This window comes from Nicotiana sylvestris, chromosome 3, assembly GCF_000393655.2.
Source record: "Nicotiana sylvestris chromosome 3, ASM39365v2, whole genome shotgun sequence".
Classification (NCBI taxonomy): Eukaryota; Viridiplantae; Streptophyta; class Magnoliopsida; order Solanales; family Solanaceae; genus Nicotiana; species Nicotiana sylvestris.
This window is the reverse complement of record NC_091059.1, coordinates 154286585-154302799: the sequence shown is the minus strand read 5'-3', so window position 1 is coordinate 154302799 and position 16215 is coordinate 154286585. Positions and strand designations below refer to the sequence as shown.

The following is a 16215-nucleotide window of genomic DNA, read 5'->3' as shown; positions in this document are numbered from 1 at the left end:
CCTGAGTACCCAACTCTCGCTGCACAGACCTCCAAAACTACAAGGTAAACTGAGTGCCCCTATCTGAAATGATGGAAACTGGGACACCATGCAAATGAACAATCTTCCGAATATAGATCTCTGCCAACCACTCTGAAGAATAGATAGTACACATAGGAATGAAATGTGTGGACTTGGTCAGCCGATCCACAATCACCCAAATAGCATCGAACTTCCTCAAAGTCTGTGGAAGTCCAACAACAAAATCCATAGTGATCCTCTCCCACTTCCACTCGGGAATATCCATCTGCTGAAGCAAGCCACCCAGTCTCTGATGCTCATATTTCACCTGCTGACAATTGAGACACCGAGCTACAAATCCAATAATATCTTTCTTCATTCTTCTCCACCAGTAGTGCTGCCTCAAATCCTGATACATCTTCGCGGAACCCAGATGAATGGAATACCGCGAGCTATGGGCCTCCTCCAAAATCAACTCCCGAAGCCCATCCACATTGGGCACACAAATCCGGCCTTGTATCCTCAACCCCCATCATCTCCAATGGTTACATCTCTAGCATCGTCATGCTGAACTCTATCCATAAGGACAAGCAAGTGCAGATCATCATACTGGCACTCTCTGATGCGATCATATAAGGAAGACCGAGAAACCACACAAGCCAATACCCGACTGGGTTCCGAAACATCTAATCTCACGAACCGATTGGCCAAGGCCTGGACATCAACCGCAAGGGGTCTCTCCCCAACTGGAATATATGCCAAACTCCCCATACTCACCGTCTTTCGGCTCAAAGCATCGACCATCACATTGGCCTTTCTCGGATGGTACAATATAGTGATATCATACTCCTTAAGCAACTCCAACCATCTCCGCTATCTCAAATTAAGATCCTTTTGCTTGAACAAATGCTGAAGACTGCGATGATCAGTGAACACCTCACAAGATAAGCCATACAAGTAATGCCTCCAAATCATCAATGCTGAACTATGGCAGCCAACTCCAAATTATGAATGGGGTAGTTCTTCTCATGGGGCTTCAACTGACGAGAAGGATAAGCAATAACTCTACCCTCCTGCATCAACACACAACCAATTCCAACTCTCAAAGCATCACAATACACGGTATATGAACCTGAAGCTGATGGCAAGACCAATACTGGAGCTGTGGTCAAAGCTGTCTTGAGCTTCTGAAAGCTCTCCTCACACTCGTCCGACCATACAGACGAAGCATCCTTCTAAGTCAACTTGGTCAAGGGCGATGCGATATATGAGAATTCCTAAACAAACCGGCGATAATAACCTGCCAAACCAAGAAAGCTGCGAATCTCTGTGGCTGAGGATGATCTGGGCCAACTCTGGACCGCCTCTATCTTTTTAGGATCAACCTGAATACCCTCGCTGGACACCACGTGCCCTAAGAAAGCCACTGAACTAAGCCAAAACTCACACTTGGAGAATTTTGCATAAAGCTTCTCCTCCATCAATCTCTGCAACACAACTCTCAAATGCTCCGCGTGCTCTTCCTAACTACGCGAATATACCAGAATATCATCAATGAAGACTATGACAAATGAGTCAAGATAAGGCCGAAACACACTGTCCATCAAATGCATGAGCACTGCTGGGGCATTGGTCAGCCCAAAAGACATCACCAAGAACTCATAATGACCATATCGGGTCCTGAAAGCTGTCTTAAGGATATATGAGTCCCTGATCTCCAACTGGTGATAACTTGAATGGAGATCAATCTTGGAGAACACTCTTTCTCCCTAAAGCTGGTCGAATAAATCATCAATGCGAGGCAAAGGATACTTGTTCTTAATTGTTACCTTGTTCAATTGCCTATAATCAATAGACATCCTCATAGTGCCATCATTTTTCTTCACAAATAGAACCGACGCACCTCAATGTGACACACTAGGGCGAATGAACCCTTTATCAAGGAGTTCCTGAAGTTGTTCTTTTAATTTCTTCAACTCCGCTGGTTCCATACGATACGACAGAATAGAAATGGGCTGAGTGCCCAGCACCAGGTCAATACCAAAATCAATATCCCTGTCCGATGACATGCTCGGCAGGTCTGCAGGAAACACATCAGGAAAATCCCTCACAACTGGGACAGAATCAATACTGGGAGTCTCAGCTCTGACATCCCTCACAAAAGCTAAATATGAAAGACAACCCTTCCCAACCATATGCTGGGCTTTCAAGAATGAGATCACTCTACTGGGAACATAATCAGTCACACCTCGCCACTCAATCCGTGGCTCACCCGGTATAGCCAATGTGACTGTCTTAGCATGATAGTCCAGAATAGCATGGCACAGAGATAGCCAATCCATGCCCAAAATGACATCGAAATCCACCATACACAATAATAAAAGATCCACACGGGTCTCCAGACCCCCCAATAGTCACCACACACGACCGGTACACACGGTCTACGACAATAGTATTGCCCACCAGGGTAGATACATGAACAAGTGAGGCAAGAAACTCACGGGGTGTACCCAAATAACGAGCAAAGTATGATGACACATAAGAAAAGGTGAAACCGGAATCAAATAATATAGAGGCATCTCTATGGCAGACTGAAACAATACCTGTAATAACAGCGTTTGCAGTAATAACATCGGGTCTGCCTAGGAGTGCATAGAAATGAGCCTGACCGCTACCTGATCGACCTCCCCCTCTAAGACAACCCCTAGCTGACTAGCCTCCACCCCTAGCTGGCTGGGCGGGTGGTGGTGAAGTAACTGGCACTGAAGCCGATGACTGACCCCTCTACTAAGATGAACTCGTAAGACGACGAGGGCATTGCCTCTACATATGACCCATCTCACCACACTCATAAAAACTCCCAGGTGCTGGAGAAGGGGACTAAAGGGAATACCTCACACCGGAGTGACTAGCAGATGCACTCGGCATAGTAAAGCCCTAGACTGATGGAGCACAGGATGAACTATGAGTTGGAAGGGTACTAAGTGATGACTGGCCCTGCTGAGAACTGTGATAACCATGACCCGAAGACGCCCCACAATAACTTGGGCGAGCTGGTTGAGCAAACCTGAATGAACGACCTTTACCATGCTGAAATTGACCCCTCGAAGGAGCACTACTGTAACTACCAGATCCTCGAGGCCTCTAGGCCTCCCTCTCCTCTCGCTCCTGGCGACGAACAGACTCAATCTCATGGGCTATATCCACAACCTCCTCGAAGGTAGAACCATTCACCCTCTCCCGGTCATCAGAATATAGAGCTGATAAGTAAGACCATCAACAAACCTCCTAATCCTCTCTCTACCCGTCTGGACCAACTAGATGGCATGACAAGCCAACTCAGAGAACCTTAACTCTTACTGCGACACGGTCATCTCCCCCTGACGCAACCACTCAAGCTGCCTACGTAGCTCCTCTATGCGAGACTGCAGTACATACTTCTCCAGAAAGAGAATGGAGAACTGCTGCCAAGAAAGGGGTGCTGCACCAACAAGCCTACGCCTCTCAAAATCCTCCCACTAAGTGAAAGCAGCTCCTGAAAATTGATAGGTGGTAAAAGCAACCTTGCTGGTCTCCAGAATACCCGTTGTACAAAGCATCTTCTGACACTTTTCCAAAAAGCCTTGGGCATCCTCGCCCTCTGCATCACTGAAGGTCGGAGGTTGAAGTCTACCAAATCTCTCCAACCTACGTTGCTCATCCTCCGGCATGACAGGAACTACATAGTCCTGAGCAGCTGCAACCGGCTGGGCTGGATGCGCCCCCAAAGTCTGAAGTCCTTGTACGACCTGCTCAAGTGTGCGAGCGGTGGGAGTCTGATTGCCTCCCCCGACCTGAGAAGTAGTTGCGACTGTAGTGGCTGAAACCGCTTGAGCTAAGGCCTCCTGAAGACCCGGAATCATAATGGGCACAGCTGGTTCCTGAGCTGGTGCTGCTGAAATGTCCATAACTGGGACATGATCCTGAACTGGGGCAGCTGGTGGATCTGCAGGTGCTGCTCTAGCTGCTCTGCCCCTACCATGACCACGACCGCATCCTCGGCCTCTGGTGGCCACAGTTGGTGGTACTGGGGGTCGTCCAACCCGATAAGTAGCGCGTGTCCTCACCATCTATGAGAGAGTAGAACAAAAGAAGTTTAGTACTCGGATCAACAAGTTCACACGACAAGAATTTCAAAAATATGAAGTTTTTCCTAAAGGTTCTGCAGCCTCTCGAGGATAAATACAGACGTCTCTGTACTGATCCGCGAGACTCTACTAAACTTGCTCAAGACTCGTGAGACCTATGTAACCTAGGCTCTGATACCAACTTGTCACGACCCTAAACCCGGACCTGGTCGTGATGGCGCCTCTCGTGAAGACAAGGCCAGCCGACACTTCCCATTTTTTCAATTATTAACAATTTAGCATTTAGAAACAGTCTAAACATGAATAGATAATCCAAAGTAGAAGATAATATCATAAATACGCGGAAGAATAACCCAACACAGCCCTAACCGGGGTGTCACTAGACATGAACATCTATAAAACCTAATACAAGTCTGAAAGGTCTACAACTAGTACAAAAGTCTGATATGAGATAGAAATGATAAAGAGGGAGAAACACGGGTCTACGGACGTCAAGCAGCTACCTCGTGAACTCCGAATGTCCGCCGAAAGCTCTCAACTCGCACTGGCAGGATCAACAACGCCTGAATCTACACACAGGGGTGTAGGGAGTAAAGTGAGTACTCCAACTCAATGAGTAACAAATGTAAATAAAGACTGAAAGCAAGAAATCACGTAAGGTAAAAAACATTCTATAATGAAGCAGTAAAATCAAGTAAAATTAGTAAATCAGTGAAAGATAGGTAAAATTCTTTATCTCAAATGTAGTTTCATGAAAAGCCTTTTCAATGATTAAGCATGTAATTGACAGTCAATTAAGAAAAATAACCACATAAAGGTTCGCCCCTCGGGCACAGTATCAACAAACTCGCCCCTCGGGTAAAATTCTTTATCTCTTTGAGTCGTTTGATTTGCTGGAACATTGAGGGGAACCGGGGTCCTTCCATTTGCATTATTGGAAGCGACCGACAATGCTTGTTTCAACTTCGTTATTACCCCGTCCTTCCTCGAGAGGTGACTCATAATTGCTTTCTACTGTTCTCTTAAGATCTTCGCTATTTCTGTGACGTGTTCACTTGGGTTTCGTGTCTTACAATGGCTACTCAGTCTGTTATTTATAACTATACATAGGGAAGCAAGATCCTAGGATTAAGCCCCACTTAAATGATGATAAAAGAGTCATTGATGAATATGTAACGACATGCCATGAATGCAAATATTCTCTATAACGGTTGTCCACTTAATGTTAGGGAATATTCTTCATTGAATGATATCCGATGACAAATATTCAATCTGCTCCCTTCAGGACTTACCCAATGACAATTGCAGCTATTGTCCCCGGTACTGGCCGTTTACTTGATTCGTCTTTTGCCTGTCATCGATTCCACGTGTCACGCTATTATTCGACCATTTATTATAAACCAATTTTACCCCATATAATTTCTTTTTTAGTATATTTAGTATTTTTGAAATAAATTAAAACTATAAATCTTTACTTATTTATATTATATATATATATAGAAACCCTTAATAATTACCAATGATAACTCGAGTAAAATTTTATGTACATAAACCATTATTAGTAGGCCTAATTTTAGGACTACTTTTTCTTTTCCGGCATAAATGAACTCTTCCAAGCATTATTTAATAATCAAGAAAGTCTCCAATGTTCTATTTCTTTTTTTAAAGTAACCAATTTGTAACCGCTTTCTTTTTTTCTTATTTTATTTTACAAATTAACATTGATAATTTTTATCTAACTTTTTAATGATCGTATTGATTAAAAGATGACGATTATAACTAAAATTAGCAAGATTATTGCAAGTTGATCAAAATAAAGTCTCTATTTTTCTGTAAATATTTGATGGATGATATTAAGGATATATTACAACTAGTATATAAGACTTTAAAATCGATTAAGAAATTAATTTTTAAATTTTGGATAAACTAATATTTAAAAGATTTGAACTCCCATCACATGATTAAATGCTGGTTGTCTTATTGGCATAGCAGCGAACAAAAGAAGCTGTAACAAGTTTAAGTAACGCGGATGTGAATAAATACTGCTGAGCTCACTAAAACTAGCGTATAATTTGACAAAAAGTGATTTTGCTCCTTTATTTTATGAGCAAAAACAATAAAGATGAAAAACACTTAAAGTATAATAAGTTACACCTACAGAACATTTCAATATTAATTGAAGGTTAGATGATCAACTTGAACTCATATTTATTACTAATAATAAGTATAAGTATTAAAAATAATAGAAGGAGCTAAGATTAGTTTCTCTGCATTGTGAATTTTTATCTTCATTTTTTGGAGCCCGGAACTAGCTGCTGCTTGTAAAAGTAATTTTGTATAAATTTTCACAGTGGAACTTCCAGATCATAAGTTGTAATGCATTGTTGCATTTTTAAAAGTGTTTTTTGTTTTATGCCTTTGTTTTATTTGTGCACCCTTTACTACTCGCATTATTAACCCAACGGCCAACACCATAAAATGACATTCTCTTACAGCTTGCGGGCGGAGCTACCATGCACGATACGGGTTCAGTTGGATCCGTCACATGGGCACTTGCGGGTGCTTAGCACCCATTTATTTTGATCATATTTGATAAATTTGCGTAGATAATTATAAAAATATTTGGATAAATATTGAGTGAGCACCGGCCACGACTAAACTCATTTTTCCTTTTCTTTTAGATTTATAGATATAAAATAAAAAAAAATGATAGATTTAAACTACTCTTTCGACAAATAAAGAATTGATAGTGGTCAAATAAGATAAAACCATAACTTAAATATATCATAAGGATGGTCTTTTGGATGTAATGATCAGAGGTCAGATGTAATGTCCTCCTTTATTATGTGCTTTTTTTGCTGTGATTATATAGAAGGAAGGCGCCACCTAAAGGCATAAAATTTTAGGAAAAAAAAAAACATAATTTGAACTTATAAACTTCAAATTCTGACTCCGCTTGTGTTATAACTACCGTGAAAGAAATTATACGTCCTAACAGACAACACAAGAATACTTATTATCTTAGCTTGGGAATCCAAGTGTGGGGTTAATTGTAAGACATAGATTCAAGAGGAAGGTGCATTACACTAAGGGCTGAAAGAAAAACTACAAGTCATTACCCAAATTGCCCCTAAGATATATGTAAAGTACTCTCTCTGTTGATAGGCAATTTAGTCCAAACAAAAATTACAACGGCTATCTACTGGAACATAGCCGTTGGAAGGGTTTTTACACTGATGATGCAAACCCTAGATTAATCCTTGTGGTGCCGACAAGAACAAAGTATTTTTCAATAGAAAAAACAAATCCAATCGCTCATATATATACCCATTAATCAACTGAAGAGAGACTCATCAATCAACTCTCTCTGTCTCTCTCTCTCTCTCCCCCTCTCTCTCAAGCAACCAGCGAGCGATCTCATTCTCTTCATTTCTATTATATATATTCTGCTTTATTATTGTATTATAATTGTTTCATTTGAATTTGTTAGTATATAACCTGATTTTAGTTTTGCAGGATTTGTCAATAAAGTTTTCTGATTCACAACGCAACGCAACACAAGATTATCACTCAGCTTCTGTCTTTCTTAGTTTTGTTTTTGTCTTTGTATTTTTGTGCTAACGAAATGGATGCAGGATCATACTCAGCCTCATCAAATAAGAAACAATCTCGTTGCCCTCTACAGGAACAACTTCTTCAACGTAGAAATTCTCGTGAAAATGTATGTCTACTCACCTCTAATCATTCTCTCTAGTTGCTATTAATTAATTGTTCCAATTTGTGTAATTAGATGGGTAAAAGGGCATTTTTTAAATAAAAAAAAAAGAGGAGGAGATGGGTTTTCATTTTGTCATTTTTGCTTTTAATCTGATAGACCCAGGGGCGGATGTAGGCTTTAAGATATGGGTTCCGCAAAACCCATTAGCTTTGGCCCAACTCCTGTATGTGTTAGGAAATCCACCAAAAATGTACAAAAACTCAATTCAAAGCAAGTTACTAGCACTTAAGATCGCTGTCCTGGAATCCATAAATTTCAAATCTCCGATCCCTCTCTGGATAGACAATTTGAGCTCGAGCATTATTTAGCTTGATTGATTGTGCCTCTTTCTTAACTCAATTCAAAGCAAGTTACTAGCACTTAAGATCGCTATCCTGGAATCCATAAATCTAAAATCTCCGATCCTCCTCTGGATAGACCATTTGAGCTCGAGCATTACAGCTTGATTGATTGTGCCTCTTTCTTAACTCAATTCAAAGCAAGTTACTAGCACTTAAGATCGCTATCCTCGAATCCATAAATCTAAAATCTCCGATCCTCCTCTGGATAGACAATTTGAGCTCGAACATTATTTAGCTTGATTGATTGTGCCTCTGTTTTAACTCAATTCAAAGCAAGTTACTAGCACTTAAGATCGCTATCCTGGAATCCATAAATCTAAAATCTCCGATCCTCCTCTGGATAGACCATTTGAGCTCGAGCATTATTTAGCTTGATTGATTGTGCCTCTTTCTTGGGTCAATTTCTTTTCTTTTTTTTCCATTTCTTTTGGATGAAAACATGAATATCTAACTAACTGCTGATTTGTTGTTTTTGTGTAACAGTTGGATCGGTTTATTCCAAATCGATCAGCGATGGATTTCGACTATGCACATTACATGCTGACAGAGGCCGCAAAGAAAGGTAAGGAAAACCCAGCTGTCAGCTCTCCCTCCAGAGAGGCATACAGGAAGCAGCTTGCAGAAACCTTCAACATGAACAGGTCTCGCATTCTGGCGTTCAAGAACAAACCACCCACTCCTGTTGAGGCAATTCCTAATGAGTTTGCCTTTGTTCAACAACCCAAATCTGCAAAACCCCGTCGACACATTCCTCAGGTTGGAAACATAATCTGCACCAAAGATAACATTTTTACCCGTTTACTTATTGTATAACAAGTTTTTAAAGGTTTCTTTCATTTGGTTTATATGCAGACCTGTGAGAGGACATTGGATGCTCCAGATATTATGGATGATTACTATTTGAACTTGTTAGACTGGGGCAGCAGCAATGTTCTTTCTATTGCTCTTGGCAGCACTGTATATCTGTGGGATGCATCTGATGGTGCTACTTCAGAGCTGGTCACTATTGATGAGGAAAATGGCCCTGTTACAAGTGTTAAATGGGCTCCTGATGGTCGACATATTGCTGTTGGTCTTAACAATTCTGAAGTTCAGCTTTGGGATTCTACAGCAAATCGACTCGTACGTTCCTTTAAATCTTGTGTTTTTACTGTTTACACCTAATATTCTTGATGCTAATATTTATGCTTTCATTTGTTGGTGCAGCTGAGAACTTTGAAAGGTGGTCACCGATCCCGAGTTGGTGCTCTAGATTGGAACAATCACATTTTGACAACAGGTGGAATGGATGGTCAGATCATAAACAATGATGTGAGAATAAGATCACCTATTGTTGACACTTACCAAGGCCATGATCAAGAAGTCTGTGGTCTAAAATGGTCAGCTTCTGGCCAGCAATTAGCTAGCGGCGGAAATGATAACTGTCTCCACATATGGGACAGATCAATGGCTTCTTCAAACTCTACAACACAGTGGCTTCACAGGCTTGAAGATCATACAGCTGCTGTTAAAGCCTTAGCTTGGTGTCCTTTTCAGGGTAACTTATTAGCCTCGGGTGGTGGTGGAAGTGACAGGTGTATTAAGTTCTGGAATACACACACTGGTGCTTGCTTGAATTCTGTAGATACAGGATCGCAGGTTTGTTCCCTTATATGGAACAAGAACGAACGAGAGCTGCTAAGTTCTCATGGTTTCACTCAGAATCAGCTCACTCTTTGGAAATACCCATCTATGGTAAAGGTAGCTGAGCTTACTGGTCACACCTCAAGAGTACTTTTCATGGCTCAGGTAAATTCACATGATCTTTTTGTATGCATTTTTGTGCAGTACTGCCTGATCCTTGAAAGGAAAAGGCTAACAAAGAGCTGTTTTACAAAGGTATTCATTTTCTTGTTTATCGGTTTTGCAGAGTCCAGATGGCTGCACAGTTGCATCTGCAGCTGGAGATGAAACTCTTAGATTTTGGAATGTATTTGGGACTCCTGAAGTTGCAAAACCTGCACCAAAGGCAAACCCTGAACCATTTGCTCACCAAAGGCAAACCATGATTCGCTGAATGGCAATGGAACAACATTACTACATGCCTGGTGATTTCTGTACAGTCTTGTCAATACAAGACTGTGAATGGCTGCACAGTTGCATCTGCAGCTGGAGATGAAACTCTTAGATTTTGGAATGTATTTGGGACTCCTGAAGTTGCAAAACCTGCGCCAAAGGCAAACCCTGAACCATTTGCTCACCAAAGGCAAACCATGATTCGCTGAATGGCAATGGAACAACATTACTACATGCCTGGTGATTTCTGTACAGTCTTGTCAATACAAATACTGGAGCAAAGACTGCTGACTGAAGAAAACTGTGAATTCATTTCTAACTTTACTATCTGTGTTAGATCCTAGACCAGATCAACTGCTGTATGTAGAACATATTTTTATTTTATTTTTTATTTATGATCAGCAAGATCAGATTTATCTGCGACAATTTGGACCTGGTCTCACCTATAGTGACAAAGGGCCCGTCCAGAAATATTACCTTCAATTCCCCTTGTACAGTTACCGGATGATAATTCAGTATTTCTCAATATAAAAACATGATGATTTTGAAACTATTGAAGGTTTGTTATCCTAAATACAATTCAACTGAATCTTTATTGCCTTTTTTCTTTATTAGTTTAACGTCGAGTTACTCAGTCTTTGATCATAGCTTATCTAAGTTTCCTCCCATCTGATCAAATTAGCAAGTATCCTCCCAGCTTTCATTTACAGGTCCCTGTCGCCTTTTCTTATGTATCTTCCCACACATCCAAAAGATATTGGAGAATTGATTCGCTGTACTAACAAACGAAAGGAAAATGCAGGTAAAATATTAGGCCATCTCCCATTCCCCACAATAGGGGCAATTTTTTGGGTAATTTAGCTCTAACCCTCCCTCATTTTTGCCCCCAAAATGAGGATGAATAGTGTTCCCTCAAATATGGGACACTATTCATCTTCCCGTTACTATTCATCATTTTTTATTATTATTATTTTATTATTTAATCTTTTAATTTATCTCTTTATATTATCTTTACGTAATATCTTTATAATATTAATTTTACATCTTAACTTGGTGTATAATTTTGATAAATTAATTTTCGTGCATTTATTATTTTTATGTAAATTGTAAGTTAATTTTATTATAAGTTATAATTGTACAAAAAATATGTAATTATCTCAAAAAATGAATGGTGCAAATATAAAATATTAGATGTTGCTAAAATTGAAAGGTGTGAATATATTAGTTGTTTGGACAATAAATTTGGTTCGAGAAAATAAAATCAAGACCGAAAATATCGCAACAATCGTAGTATTTTATTTCGAATATTTGAGTGTACAATCTCTATGAATCCTCTGATTCTTCTTTTCAATAGTAAATAAATCAAGGGCCTTTGAGCTTGATCTTGAATCTATGTTTGTTGCCACGAACGATGATCTTGTTCTTGAGCTTGAGCTTGATTGCTTGAACTTGACCTTGATTTGTTCTTCGTTCTTGAACTTGCACTTGATTTCTTGAACTTGAACTTGAAGCTTGAAACTTGTGGAGGAATTTGCAGCGTTTGATCCACGAGCTCTTTCTTGCTTCTTGTTGTAACTTCTGGTCCCTTTTCTGAGTTATGAAGACCCCTATTTATAGTTGTGGAAGGGAAGAGTTGTGATAAGAACAAACTCTTTCCGACCAATCAAATTGCAGTGTGACATGGCCGCATTTGATTGGCCAGAACATGTCACTTGCACACGTGGCCCGATTTCATTGGCCTTTTAGTGTGACTTGGCATTCCTTGTCATTTTGACACGTGGCATGATCCTATTGGCTCTTCCGTTTGACTTGGCGCGCCACGTCATTTGACACGTGACACCAAACTGGGCCTCTAGGAAGATGACATCTTGGGCTTAATGGAGTAGGCTCATCACTTTAGCCCAATTAAATGGGCTAGCCCAATGGATTAAGATTTATTTATTTAATCCATATATATTGGACTTATAATTAATCCAATTATATTAGCCCAATAAATTTATTTGAATTAATATATCTTGAATTTTAAAATATAGTCCCGATTGTTTTACGGATTTAATTTTAATAAAATTTATATGCCTATAAATGCCCCTAGACTTGAATATGCCTATAGTCAGCGTTTAAACTTTTGAAGACTAGACTTGAAGTGATGGTAAGAAATTACTTCAATGCCAATCGATATGCCACTTTCAAGGAAGGCATAATTTGTAGAGGTTGAAGAAGGCTATTCAGTAAAACGTATTTCACTTGGAATTCAAAATAGTCTTAGAGTTGTTATTGGACACTTCATCGCAGTACACGTAGGAATTGGACTTCATAGCACTTCCTAGTATTTTTCAAAAAATCAAAGTACTCAATTCCTTTATCACAGTACACGTAGGACTTGGACACTTTCCCTTGAACTCGTGCAGATTCCTTGGAATTGGACACTTTTAAAAAAAACGGATTCCATATTTTTTGTACAGATTTGAAGCTTATCATTCCTATTTGAATCTGTTTCGAAGTCTGCCTAGTACTCGTTCCCACATCGAGAAACAGACTTCCCAATGTTCTCTTTTGCCATCTATATAAACCCGTGTGCTCGTACTTGTTGGGCATCAATTCGCAGTATTTGTGAGCCACTTGAGTTTATTTTTGTGGACTTGGAAGCATTAAAGCGAAGGTAATTTCTTTTTTTTTTTCGTGCTCTCTTTTTTGTTGTCTTTTTTTCCTTTTTTTTTGGTAGGTCAAGCGAGAAAGATATGTTCTTGTTCAACAAGATGATCCACGCATGAAGAAGATAATCTTGGGGTGTGAGGGGATGAGTATTCATCCTTGCCCGATTCTTGGAGAGATTACTCTCAATGTGGCCCGATTCTTGGAGAGATTACTCTCAAAATGGCCCGATCCTTGGAGAGATTACTCTCAAAATGGTCCGATTCTTGGAGAGATTACTCTCAATGTGGCCCGATTCTTGGAGAGATTACTCTCAATGTGGTCCGGTTCTTGGAGAGATTACTCTCAAAATGGTCCGATTCTTGGAGAGATTACTCTCAATGTGGCCCAATTCTTGGAGAGATTACTCTAAAAATGGTCTGATTCTTGGAGAGATTACTCTCAATGTGGCCCGGTTCTTGGAGAGATTATTCTCAAAATGGTCCGATTCTTGGAGAGGTCAACTTAAGGTGCAAAGGGACTCATATGTCCACCTTAAGATTGGAAAGTTATAGTCCCTTTTAAGGACAAACCTACGAAGAGGCCAACTTAAGGTGCAAAGGGACTTATATATCCACCTTAAGATTGGAAAGTTATAGTTCCTTTTAAGGACAAACCCACGAAGAGGCCAACTTAAGGTGCAAAGGGACTTATTGTCCACCTTAAGATTGGAAAGTTATAGTTCCTTTTAAGGACAAACCCACGAAGAGGCCAACTTAAGGTGCAAAGGGACTTATATGTCCACCTTAAGATTGGAAAGTTATAAAGCTTCAACTTGAAGACGACATCGACTTGAACACTTGGAAAACTTTGAAGACTTGGCGGACTTTGCAGACTTCAACTCGAAGATTCAGAGGGCTTAAACAATTCAACTTTAAGATCGGCGAATTTGAAGACCGACGAACTTGAAGACTTCAACTTGAAGACCGACAGACTTGAATACTTCAACTCTAAGACTTGGAGGGCCTAAATATTTCAACTTGAAGATCGACGGATTTGAAGACTTCAACTTGAAGACCGATGGAGTTGAAGATTTCAACTTGGGGACTTCAACTTGAGTACCGACGGAGTTGAAGATTTCAACTTGGGGGGGGGTTAAATATTTCAACTTTAAGACCGGCGAATTTGAATACTTCAACTTGAAGACCGAAGGACTTGAAGACTTCAACTCTGAGACTTGGAGGGCCTAAACATTTCAACTTGAAGATCGGCGGATTTGAAAACTTCAACTTGAAGACCGACGGAGTTGAAGATTTCAACTTGGGGACTTCAACTTGAGTACCGACGGACTTGAAGATATCAATTTACCATGGAGGGTTGCCCCTTTTAAATCAAATGAGATCAAAGTTCCACAAGAGGATGACATTTCAGCTTGATTTTGCATTCCTCCATACTTCACTCGGACAACAATTGGGGCAATATGTATCTTTTAAACTTGTGCGACTGGACTTAGAATGAAACTCTAAGCTGCCTACGTACCTCGGTGAAGAGGATCAAGTCATACCGTAGTTCAGACTGGGTAGATTTTTTTTTTCACGTCCTAACTTTTGCCTAGGCCGCCTCTTTCGAGATTTTCAACCTAGCGGACTTTTTCTTTTTTTGGGCCGTACATAGTTTATACTCTTGCGGGCCAGGAGTGTAGCAACATGCAGTTTAGGCTCGTGCGTCAAGGAGCGTGGCGACTTCAAGGATAATACTTCTTCAAAAACTTGCCATTGATAGGGTCGATCCCCATACCATCTGCATCAACCAGCTTGTAAGCCCCACTTGAATAAGCTTCTTGTACGACATCTGGCCCATCCCATTTTGAAGTGAACTTCCCTACAGGTTTATGGGAAGTAATTATGGGTCTTCGTACGACAAGGACTTGATCTCCTACTTGAAAGGATCTCGGACGAACTCTTTTATTGAAGGCGCGATACAATCGAGCTTGATAACATTCAAGACTCTGTTGAGCTTCCAATCTCTTTTCATCAAGAGATTCCAACTCTGCTAATCGAAGTCAAGCATTTTCTTCATAAGTGATCCCTTCTTGAATAGCCAGTCGTAACGAAGGTATTTGACGCTCAAGTGGCAAGACGGCTTCGACTCCATAAACGAGTGAATAAGGAGTCGCCTGTGTTGGCGTGCGATGATTCGTTCTATATGCCCATAGAGCTTCTTCCATACGGTCATTCCAATCTCGTTTGGATTTGGAGACAACTTTCTTTAACAAGTTGCATAGAGTCTTGTTGAATGCCTAAGCTAGACCATTGGCAGCGGCATTGTACATCGAAGAGTTATGTTGCTTGAAGCCAAAGAGATCACAAATCCTGTTCATCAACCTATTATCGAATGGCTTTCCATTATCCGTTATTATGTAACGAGGAATGCCAAAGCGATAAATAATGTTTACTCGGATGAAACTTGCAACATTTTCCTTTTTTACTTCCTTAAGAGCAACTACTTCAGCCCATTTTGAGAAGTAGTCAGTTGCAGCCAAGATGTATAGGTGCCCACCAGAGGACTTTGGCAGTGGTCCAACAACATCCAATCCCCAAGCGTCAAATGTCCAGGATGCAACAGTTGGGTGTAATATTTCAGGAGGTTGATGAATAAAATTCGCATGGAATTGACAAGCCTTGCATCTTCGAGCGTAGTCCAAGCAATCTTTTACCATCGTTGGCCAATAATATCCCATCTTTCTTATATGGAAGTGGAGCTTTGGTCCGGACTGGTGTGACCTACATACCCCAGAATTTGCCTCTTGCAAAGCTTGGAGAGCTTCTTCTTCTCCTAGGCATCGCAAGAGTACTCCCTCGAACGACCTTCTGTATATAGTATCCTTATAGTAAAGGAAGCGAGGTGCACGACGACGAATTTCAGTCCTTCTCCTCGGATTTTCTGGAAGTATCTCATAGCATAAGTAGTCGATAATGGGTTGTCGCCATTCTTCTTTCTCAACTTCAGAAACAACAACAAGCTGCTTGAGTTCGTTTTCTTCACCTTCGACCTCATTTGGCGGCAGTACTACCCATTTTTGGCAGACGGTAACTTGTGCTTGGTCAGGCAGGGCTAATGATGAAGCTAGAGCAGCTAAAGCATCAGTCTTCTTATTTTCTTTCCTTGGTACATACTGAATAGTCACATCGCTGAGCCACCCCATCAACTTTTTCGCGTAATCATGATATGGGCGTAGTTCATGCTTCTTGACCTCGTAACTACCCAAAAGCTGATTGACCAC

At 40.5% G+C, this 16215-nt stretch overlaps 1 protein-coding gene across 1 annotated transcript; it reads left to right on the top strand.

Moving 5' to 3' along the window:
* Window positions 1-7400: 7400 nt before the first annotated feature.
* LOC104243068 (cell division cycle 20.2, cofactor of APC complex-like) lies at window positions 7401-10854 on the top strand. Its single transcript, XM_009798193.2, has 5 exons — window positions 7401-7848; window positions 8730-9002; window positions 9099-9368; window positions 9453-10034; window positions 10156-10854. Exons 1-5 carry the CDS (start codon window positions 7753-7755, stop codon window positions 10300-10302), a joined length of 1368 nt encoding a protein of 455 aa, XP_009796495.1. The 5' UTR covers window positions 7401-7752; the 3' UTR covers window positions 10303-10854.
* The last annotated feature ends 5361 nt before the right edge of the window (window positions 10855-16215 follow it).

Bases quoted from the DNA above. Each gene is read 5' to 3' on its own strand.
- LOC104243068 (XM_009798193.2), top strand. From the start codon at position 7,753: ATGGATGCAGGATCATACTCAGCCTCATCAAATAAGAAACAATCTCGT. The intron at 9,003-9,098 runs GTTGGAAACATA...GTTTATATGCAG, and splicing joins CCCGTCGACACATTCCTCAG to ACCTGTGAGAGGACATTGGA. The intron at 10,035-10,155 runs GTAAATTCACAT...TCGGTTTTGCAG, and splicing joins GAGTACTTTTCATGGCTCAG to AGTCCAGATGGCTGCACAGT.